Source organism: Nuphar pumila, chromosome 8 (genome assembly GCF_984573655.1).
Source record: "Nuphar pumila chromosome 8, dmNupPumi1.hap1.1, whole genome shotgun sequence".
NCBI classification, from domain to species: Eukaryota; Viridiplantae; Streptophyta; class Magnoliopsida; order Nymphaeales; family Nymphaeaceae; genus Nuphar; species Nuphar pumila.
The window spans coordinates 25,247,781-25,257,607 of NC_143256.1; the positions used below are offsets into that span (position 1 = coordinate 25,247,781).

The 9,827-nt window shown below is 39.1% G+C and overlaps 1 protein-coding gene across 2 annotated transcripts; it reads right to left on the bottom strand.

Annotated features, from left to right (window-relative positions):
* Nucleotides 1–1,459: 1,459 nt before the first annotated feature.
* Nucleotides 1,460–7,852, bottom strand: LOC149829823 (cyclin-dependent kinase G-2-like). 2 transcript variants are annotated; one of them, XR_016433750.1, is made up of 8 exons: nucleotides 6,042–7,852; nucleotides 5,803–5,931; nucleotides 2,999–3,134; nucleotides 2,779–2,867; nucleotides 2,627–2,643; nucleotides 2,418–2,538; nucleotides 2,207–2,313; nucleotides 1,460–2,050 (listed from the first exon to the last, which is right to left on the bottom strand). XR_016433750.1 is itself a non-coding variant. In XM_090016103.1 (7 exons), the coding sequence occupies exons 1-7, from the start codon at nucleotides 7,445–7,447 to the stop codon at nucleotides 1,948–1,950; spliced, it is 2,091 nt and encodes a 696-aa protein (XP_089872229.1). In that variant the 5' UTR covers nucleotides 7,448–7,852; the 3' UTR covers nucleotides 1,460–1,947. The 2 variants fall into 2 exon arrangements, 1 of the variants encoding a protein (XP_089872229.1); XM_090016103.1 differs by lacking the exon at nucleotides 2,627–2,643.
* Between the last annotated feature and the right edge of the window lie 1,975 nt (nucleotides 7,853–9,827).

Genomic DNA, 9,827 nt, shown 5'->3' on the forward strand with positions numbered 1-9,827 from the left:
ATATATATATATATATATATATATATATATATATAAAGTCCAAAAGTTGGACATAAATGACCCTGGGTGTGTTGATTGCACCCAGGGTTAGGTTGACCGCATCGGGTGCGGGTGCGGGTGCGAGTGCGGGTGCGACACGGGTGCCTAGTTGGAGAATCCCTGTGACATATAGGGCAAAAAAAAATTCTTGACAATTTTTTTTAAGTCCAAAAATTGGATCAAAATGACCCTGGGTGCATTGACCGCACCCAGGGTCGGGTTGACCGCATCCGGTGCCGCACCCGCGTCGTGTCCCGTGCGGCACCCTGCTAGCCGAATCCCTGTGACATAGCTAGCAGCGAATTGAACAACACCGCATGTAAACTTAATTTAAATCAAGAAACAGAGTTCAATTTGACAATAGCATTTATTGATACTGAATTAATAATGAATCCACTGTAACAACCATTTCATAGCCACTTGTTTTAAATATTGATATTGAACCTCCATCAACACATTAACCAAAGAAGAGATAGCTGTGCCATTGGAGATACATTCAGAATGACACTTCCTCCTCCCAGCATTGTTACTCAAAAATAAAATTAAAGAAGAAACAAGCATTAACCAAAAAGCATTAAGGTCGCAGATAAGAACTAAAGCACCAACATCACTGACAGCTGATTCCATGATCTGGTTCCAAGACTAAATTTTATCATTATTTCACCATCCTCATTCACATGTGTGAGTGGCATCAGCACATTTGACAGATATAGAATAAAAGAACCATGAAGAATATCCTCACGTTGTATATGCAAGAAAATCATCCCATTATTAATCCATGTCATAAATCATTGACCAGAAAGCAGTAATAGAAATAAGTTTTTTGTAGGGCTTTGATATTGTTCCCAAGTTTTAATGAAAGAAGTATACATTGCCATATGAGACTCAATATGCACTCTATTCCGGGATAGACATGAACTGAACAGCCAAGATAAAAAGGACCTCAAGTCGCTCAAAGAACTGCTCTTAAATATTGTATACTTATGAAGCCAGACTTGAACACACACACAACCCAACCTTATCATTTTATGCATATGGGAACACCAAGTTGGCATGATGCAGGACAAACATTATAAAACCTTCAATCCTCTTCAGTACAATTACAGAAACTGCACCCCTCAGAAATGTGTACCGGCAAAATACAAAATGTTCATGAACATATAACGATAAAACTGGCACTATCACATTCACACCTTGCACGGGAATCTGTCCATACATGAAGGAAAGCAAAACTCCATCTTTGCTTTATATTCCAGAGTTATAGAATCAACAAATTACCTTTATAGTGAAAAATCTGCTTTCCAGTTCGTCTGGTATGAAAAGCAAAGAACTCGCCCTCCACCTCACACCACCCGTCTCTTGCAAACACAATGTGGAGATTAAAAGACCATGCTTTGGAAGAGAAAAGAGCAAGCAAGCATTGGAAATATAAGAATGTATCCATTAATTAGTGTACAAGGTTTCTGGAACAATGTTACAATGAGTCAGAAAGAAAATATGTTACATACAAAAGGCTGCTTTCCACACCTTATCATGCATGCTGCATAATGTATGCATTGTTTTAACGACCTCTGGAGCTGAAAGCCAGAAAAAGACCTGCAACATAGTTCACTAGAAGGAAGAAAAGAAAGAAGAATATCTCCTTTACACATGATTTCTCATCTTTGATGGTTGCAAAGGACTAGCATTAGCCATCTCAGAACATTGCACAGAAGTTTTTGCAATTTTGTATGCTATGCAGGTGTCTCCCTTTTCTTTTTCATTTTTTTGGTTTGTTCCTTCCAATTGACTAAGCAAGTAGATAAGGGCAAGGCCCTACCATTATGCATTGTCTCACCTCAATAAATTGATTTGGGTGCAATGTTCACCGCTTACTTCCTCACTAGCAATTTGACATTGATTAACCAGCTAGCCAAACAAACTGGCAGCGCCCAAAAACTCGCCCTGCTGCAGTTCTTTCTTCCTCAACTCTTCTAATGGATCTGGACTCTTCATAACTCTTCGTAAACGCCTGCGGTTTATGGAAAAAGAAAATTTAAAAGAAGTCATTTCAGAGAGAACGTGAATTAATATGACCAAGAGAGTTGATTAAAGAGAGCAGTCAAAGATAACTGCAAAAAAATGACATTAAAAGACTATAGAACTTGCCACATGCAAAGGCTAGTACCTATCATGAGCATTTTGAGCAGGAAATGTTGGCATAAATTCTTTGGACTTGGGAGGAGGAAACTCACGGAACCAGTCATGCTTCAGAGCATCCTCTGCTGTTATCCGCTGCAATTACACAAAAGCAAATAGCAAACCTTGAATGCCTATGGCCCACTCAAGAAAAGAAAGAATCAAACCTAATGGTTAAGAGATCTTGTTTGGTTAATTACCTTTTCAGGGTCATAAGTAAGAAGTTTGTTCAGCAGATCAAACCCAGCATCTGATAGAGTCGGCTTTCCAGAGAAAGAAGTGGCCGTGAATTTTGGGAACTTCTCTCGGAGCTTATTGTACCTGAAGAAAAACATTAGTAATTACAGTTAAAAAAATCAAACATATCACCAAATTGGAAGTACCACGATGGCAAGCTAGAAAGCCTGACCACAATCACCCATTTTCCTGGGAAAACAGTATATAGGAAAAAATCAGAATATAAGAAAGAATTGAACAAATAAAAATATGCCACATGATTGTGTTAGATACGCTCAGTCAACAGTGCTATATTTTATATTCGGAAAATGAATAGATACTTACGGTTGTTTGACAAAATTGCACTTGACGCCTGGCAATTTGGCATAACCTGGCCATATTTTTTCATTTGGTGTGCCCAATATCCTGAATATCTGCACTCAAGCAAAAAACAGGATTACATTAATTTGACAGAACCAAATGAGAGAAAGGAAGAAAAATGAAAAAAAAAAAGAAGAAGAAAAATAAAAAAATAAAAGAATTATTTATGCAGAATTGAGATTACTTTGTCAAGCTGGTCGATTTCAGTTTTCCCACAGAATAATGGTTCCTTGGCCAAAAGTTCAGCCATTATGCATCCCAAAGACCACATGTCAATAGCTGTTGAGTATAGCTTTGCTCCTAGAAGAAGTTCTGGGGCCCTAGTCATCAACAACAGGAGACATTATCAGAATGCTGGATAAGGAAGATGAGAATTCCAATGGACAACAAGACTAAATAGCTTAGAACAAACAAGCCCTAAGTTACCCAAATTTACCACAAAAAAACCAAATATAAAATCAAGACAACACAAGGATAATAGCATGCAAGAGGTAAGCAAGTCATGTAAAACCTATGACCAGATAAAGGGAAATATCTTTATTTTACATGAAATAGGTGTCATAGTCATGGGAAAGTGGACTAATTAGAATTGAGAATGGGCCTATATGTAAACAGGAATAGAGTTGCTTAATGTTTTGAAGTTTGAACTGACACACAAGGGGTCCAAGAGCGCCAACTAAATGAAGATGAACGAGATTCATTTGTTTTCTTCAGGAAACACATGAAGAGCATATATATACCAACTCTGACACTCTTCATATCATCATCATGGCACTAGCATTGCAAGCATCATGCAAACAAGACATGTTGCAAACAAGACATGTTGCACACAGTGTAAGATTATTTGAAGCACAAGAAATTCCAACAATGACCACAAATCAAGCACCACAGAACCATGCTACATAACAAAGGGATGCTCTGATTCTAAACCTTTTCCAGTTTCCACAAATGCCAATGACTTGAAAGATCAAGCAGAGATAAACTTAAAAACCAAACCCTTAAAAAGTGATCCTATCTAATTCAACTATCTCATTTAATGAGTTTTTCAAGCAAAGCTTATGAGGCTTCATGTCGCCCAGGCAGAATTATCTGCACAAGCCTAAGAACTGACCAGGTTTGGTCAAAGAAAGGAAAACCAAAGACTATTCAGACCACAAAAGGCATGTTTGCTTTGGTGAGAGGTGGGGATGCCATCCCCAGAGCTGAGAAAGTAGAAGCATGATTGTTAGTCACAAGGTCAATCTTGTGACTACATATCACACAATTCAACTTGAGAAAATCCAAGAATCGCAGAGTGTTGCATGTGTGCCAAAAATCTTTCCGTATCACCTGTAAATTGTAACATAAGAAAGAAACATCATAAATAGCATGACTTCCATCATTAGAGACATCGAGTTGTAAGGTAAACAAATTAATATAGATATCATATAAAAATTAAAGTAGAAGAATAAAAATAAGGAAAACCATGAATATCCAAACACAACTCCCACTAATGAAAAATAAAAAGTACCTAAAATCTTACTAGATTTTGAACTAATCAAGTACAAACATAAAGAAGTACTCTTGATTCTTGAGAAATAGATGAGGCAAGTCATCTATCACAATCCACAATTCTAGAAACTCATCAAAAAGAGAGAGTAAGAACAAGCTACTTCAAAGTATGAAAAGAAAAACCTTTACAAAGATTTGAGGGAGAGAGTACAATACCAACAGAAAACAAGATAAACTAGATCAAAAACATTTTAAAGCAATTGCTGGATGAAGAAAACAAATAGATTAAAACTGAACAAGCTGTGAGCCTGTGAGAATAAGGAAACGAATTCTAGCTCTTTTTCTTTTTTGCCAAGAGAACAAGTTGCACCATTGTTCCTTTTCTTCTACATTTTTTTCTAAAAGACATGGATAGGAGCCATTACGTCTACAATGTATCTTACCATCAAATGAGTTGAAAATAAATTGATGTCTTTCTAAGAAAAACATTTACTTGCATTTTTTCCCTGGCCGTAACTAAACAAGTAGGCAACTATGTCCCAGGGACATGCCCATTTGGGATAGTGTTCCATAAGCAAGATCAGATGCCATGTACAACATGAGATACACTTTAATGTGTTGTCAGACGTAATTAAAAAAAAACAGTGAAAGCTGCAAAATTTCATTATAGTACCTGCATGCTGTCATTTGTCAAATCCCATTATTTGGCTATCCAAGTGCTGTTATTTGTCAAATCTCCCTCCCTCCCTCCCACAGTCACACCCTCCTTTTCTATTATGTTTGAAGAACATCACAAAATTTATTCCTAATTTATCTAAATGAATATGTTTTGATAATTTAAATTAAAGCATATAATTTCAACTATCAATCTCACAATGTGCATACATGTTAATTTACATACACAAGTACATCGCCACTTATCCAATCTTTTATGAGTAATTTGTTCCCTAAAGCATGTATTTGCATTGGCCAAAATGTCATGCATGCTGGAGTAGAGGTGGAACAATTCCTTGGAGATGCTCACATCAAATTTATGAGGTACTTGATGGATATAAATTTCATCTTTCTGAGTCAATCATATGTACTAGCCTTCACCATAGTCCTCTACTGATCTTTATCGGTCATAAACATACCCATGACCGAAAGAAGATACATATAGGTTAATCATTGCAAGGTATTTTCACGTTTCTAACATTCAAGGATTCACAAACGCCACTCCATCATCCGCATCTGACAGTTGGCAACAAATAATGAAACTGATTGAAAAATAAAGTACGGAGTTCTTCCATTGAGTGTGTAATTTATTCAAATTCACCTTGCTAGTGGTTTTGTGTCATGCGTGCGTGTTCTGCACATGTCTATGTAATTTTGTGAGCATGACAATGGATTCTCGAAAAGAAACATGATGGAATAAAAACTAACAAATATAAAAGTAAAAATTATTGCAAACAAGAACAATAATAAGAAACCCAATCAGATGGCTGAAGTAAAGCATACCTGTACCACAGTGTGACCACCAACTGGGTGTAAGCTCTCAGAGGGCTACCATACTGGCGAGCCAACCCGAAATCACATATCTTCAGCTCCCCACGATTATTCAGTAGAAGATTAGATGTCTTCAAATCCCTGCAAAATTAAAAAGGTGAGTTCATTAAATACAAAAATTCAAACATCATGCACTAAGAATAACAACTGCCAGTGTGTCAAATTTAGATACATGAAAGACTATGGAATACCTGTGGAGCACCCAATTGTCATGAAGATACTTAATGCCCTCCAAAAGCTGCAGCATGAGGCACTTGACTTCACTCTGACTAAAAGGTTGCTTCATTGTCTCCATCAACGCCTTAAGATCATGGTCCATGTATTCCATTACCATGAAAATGCTATCAAGGTTACTACCCACAACAACTTCCTTGACATCAATTATGGAAGGATAGTGAAACGACAGAAGGATATTTATTTCCCTCAAAGAAGTTAGTGGAAATCCTTCTCTTTCTTTCTCCATCTTCACCTTCTTCAAAGCCACAATCTCCCCCGTCTTCTTATCCCTGGCTCTGTACACCACGCCGTAAGTGCCCTCATTTATCCTGTTTAATCTCTCGAACTCATCCACGCTCCTACAGCCCTGTAACATGTTGATATTCCGAGGTAGTGACACCTCGGCAGCAGCAACAGGCGCATCCTTCTTATCATCACCACCACCATTATCATCAACATCAACTTCTACATCGGAGTTAGTCCCTGATACAGAACTCCGGACTTCATCCTTCTCGTCCACTGCATGATCCTCCCCATCAATTTCCATCAGATCATTTGCATCTGATATATCTCCCCGTACATCCTCACCATCCTCTTCTTTCTTTTCATTACCACTAAGGCGCACGTTATGATTTTCTTCCTCATCGGAACCAGATAACGACCTTGCTCGGACACCATCTGTGCCATCTTCCCTGAGCTCACCAAGTTCGGGACTCACATCTGCTTCTTTTCCTGTGGTTTCTTCGCTCTTCTTCCTCTTCACCGCATGCTCTTCGTCATACACATCTTCACCATCCAAATTGTTGTCATATGCCCATCTCGATGCTGACAGGCCCCTAGTTGGTGCATAATCATCGTCCTCATATTCATCATTCCGTGAGGGCGACAATTTTTCCGCCGAACGCTGCTCAAATTTGTCCACCGAGCCATTCTCAACCACCGGCACGCTTGCCAAATCCACTGCATAAGATTTTGACAGGACCTTCTCCTCCATATCCCAAACAATCGGGGAATACTTCCTCTTCTTCACTTGTACAGGCGAGGGCTTCGGCGACACTGAAACCCTTGCCTCCGTCATCTGAACCTCATGGACAGGCCCGTTACCCTCACTCCCGCTCGAGAGCTCACCGGGCTCCCGATCAGGCTTCCTATCCGAACCACGGCTGCTCCGCGACGAAGACGAAGAGGAAGAATGGTTCCGCGAGGAGACATGATTTTGCTCTCTGTGGCGAACTTTACCGTTCTCCGCCTCACGGGACACCCGATCCTGACTCTTCCCCCCTCTATCTGACGTCCCGTGATGGTGGCGGTGGTCGATATCTCGGTGCCGGAACCGATCCCTTCCGTACTCTCGCTGGCTCCCAGGTCTGCTCCCATCCATCGTACACCTTAGTCCGAGAAAAAGCACGAGATCGAAGGCCGAGAACTGCGATGACAACCCTAATTCACAGGAACCCTAACTAGAACCAGTAAATACCAGGAGAGAAAAAAAAAACAAAAGCCCTAAATAGAAGTAACCCTAGAGGAAAGCCAACGAGAATAGCAAGCAAAAAAGCCCTAAATCTACGAAACCTAGGGCAAGTCAACAAAGATAAGGACATGAGAGGGAAAACCCCAAATCTCAGAGAGAGAGAGAGAGAGAGAGGACGCTCTAGATCAGAGAAACGCTAGGGCGCGGAGAAATTGGGGAAAGGAGACGAAGGGAAGCAAACCCTAGAATCTCCTCTCCCACCGAAACAAGGGATGGGCGAGAAAGCCTCATCAAAAGATCACGAAATTTCTCGATGCGAGTCGCGACAGACGAGTCCTGTCGGCGTTAAACTATTTTTTTAGGGAAAAATTTCAAGTTGGCCCTCCATTTTTATACTTAATTTCAGTAACCCGCCTAAATTTTACGAATTTTCTAAATTTGAATTAGGCTCAAATTTGATCTTATTTCTTAGGGTTGGGCATCCGGCCGGAACGACCTCGTTTGGAGCTCGGCTCACGGGGATTTAAGTGTCACCTGACCTGAAGATAGCCCAGCCCGTTTATTAAGGGGGTTAGGTTTTGGTCTGATTAGTAACGGGCTCGGGCTCGGGCTCAGGCTCGGGCTCGGGCTCGGGTTTGAAGAGCAGCCCATGACCCAGACCATTAACCTAATGAGCCATTGTGAAGCGGTTCTATGCACCCAATTAATTATCTTTTTATCACTGAAGTGGTATCCCATGCGGTAAGGGGTACCCTGTCAAGCTTAAGGCTCGGGATCAAATCCCTCCGCCACATGGGACGGCTGTTTTTTTCGATAGTAGTTTGCCTAACCCCACCTTGCCTTTAAAAAAAAATAATTAATCTTTTTAATTTTCACAAGATTAATGTAACTAATTAGGTAAATAGTAATAGTTATTAAGTTACTACCTAATAATTAAATGTTTAAAAATATATATTATTAAAAAAATAATAAATAATTCAAGCCCACCCGTGTGATGCTCAAATTTTTTTTTCTTTGTTAAAATCATTTTAATATTTCTTTTTTGAAACGAAAACACAACCAAAGACACTTATTGTAAAACCCTTCTTCAAAACACAGGTTTCAAACCAATACCTCAAATATTTAAATACTTTGCACATCTTTGCAAAATCATCATTTTTTTTATGTATTACACCGACTATAAGTCAACATTACTATGTTCACATGTACCATTTTAGCACCGTCCTTAAGTCAATCTTAACATACTATTTCAACACCGAGTCACTACTCAAAACATTTCTATTTCATAGACAATGTTTGTCACAAAAATACTTTTCATTCATTTCAATACGTATGAGTTTAAAAACCACAACATCTCTGCACAACAGAGTATAAAAACCAAAACTAACTCCTAGAAGCAGTCTCAAGTCCAGTGCCGCATAAACCATCGAGTTCCTCATGTTGTACCATTTGCCTACCTACAACACCTGAAAACATAAAAAAAAAAAAAGTTGGATGAAACTATAACATGTCTCAATATAATTCAACACTCAACACGAATCACAAGACTAGCATAACAAGCATCTATGGTTGAAAAGCCTACCAAGGCTAAAAAAAATCCTAACACTAGAAGAGTCAATCCTTCACTCACAAGAGTCGACCTTCAACAAAGTGAACAAAACTCTAACCAAGTAAAGAGGAGTCGATCATGCAAACCTAGGGGTCAAGCTTGATGCCAAACTAGAAACTGAAACACAGAGGAGTCAACCCTCACAACACATGGATTGACTCACAGGCTACACAACAAAAGTTGGGAGTCGATTCTCGCACACTGGTGTCGACTCCAAATCCAACAAATCTCAAATCAAAGGCTAAACTCCAGGATAATGCGAACATAGACTTTCAACTCAAACCATATATAGGCGAGTATAACTCATCCAAATCTAGGAAAAGATGAACCAAAAGTGTCATTGGTATCTAATGGAGCAATCCAATCATCAGAAGCTCACAAATATAACATAAAATATATTCATGCATCATATCCTCGTGGATAAGGCAACTCGAGCTAGTGTTTCACGTATCGTAACATTATGGTATCAGTATCTTACCCACCCCAATACGCAACTACTGTCATGAAAAATGACATACATCTAACAAAATAATGTACCCTCTAGGTACTGATACCCAAGGTCATAGCTCACAATACCCCTCTAGTATGAGCTACAAGAATAAAACATACAACATTCGTGTACATTCAAGTACGAACAACAAAATACAACAAAGTATTATTCTTGTACTTGAGTCTCGGCCA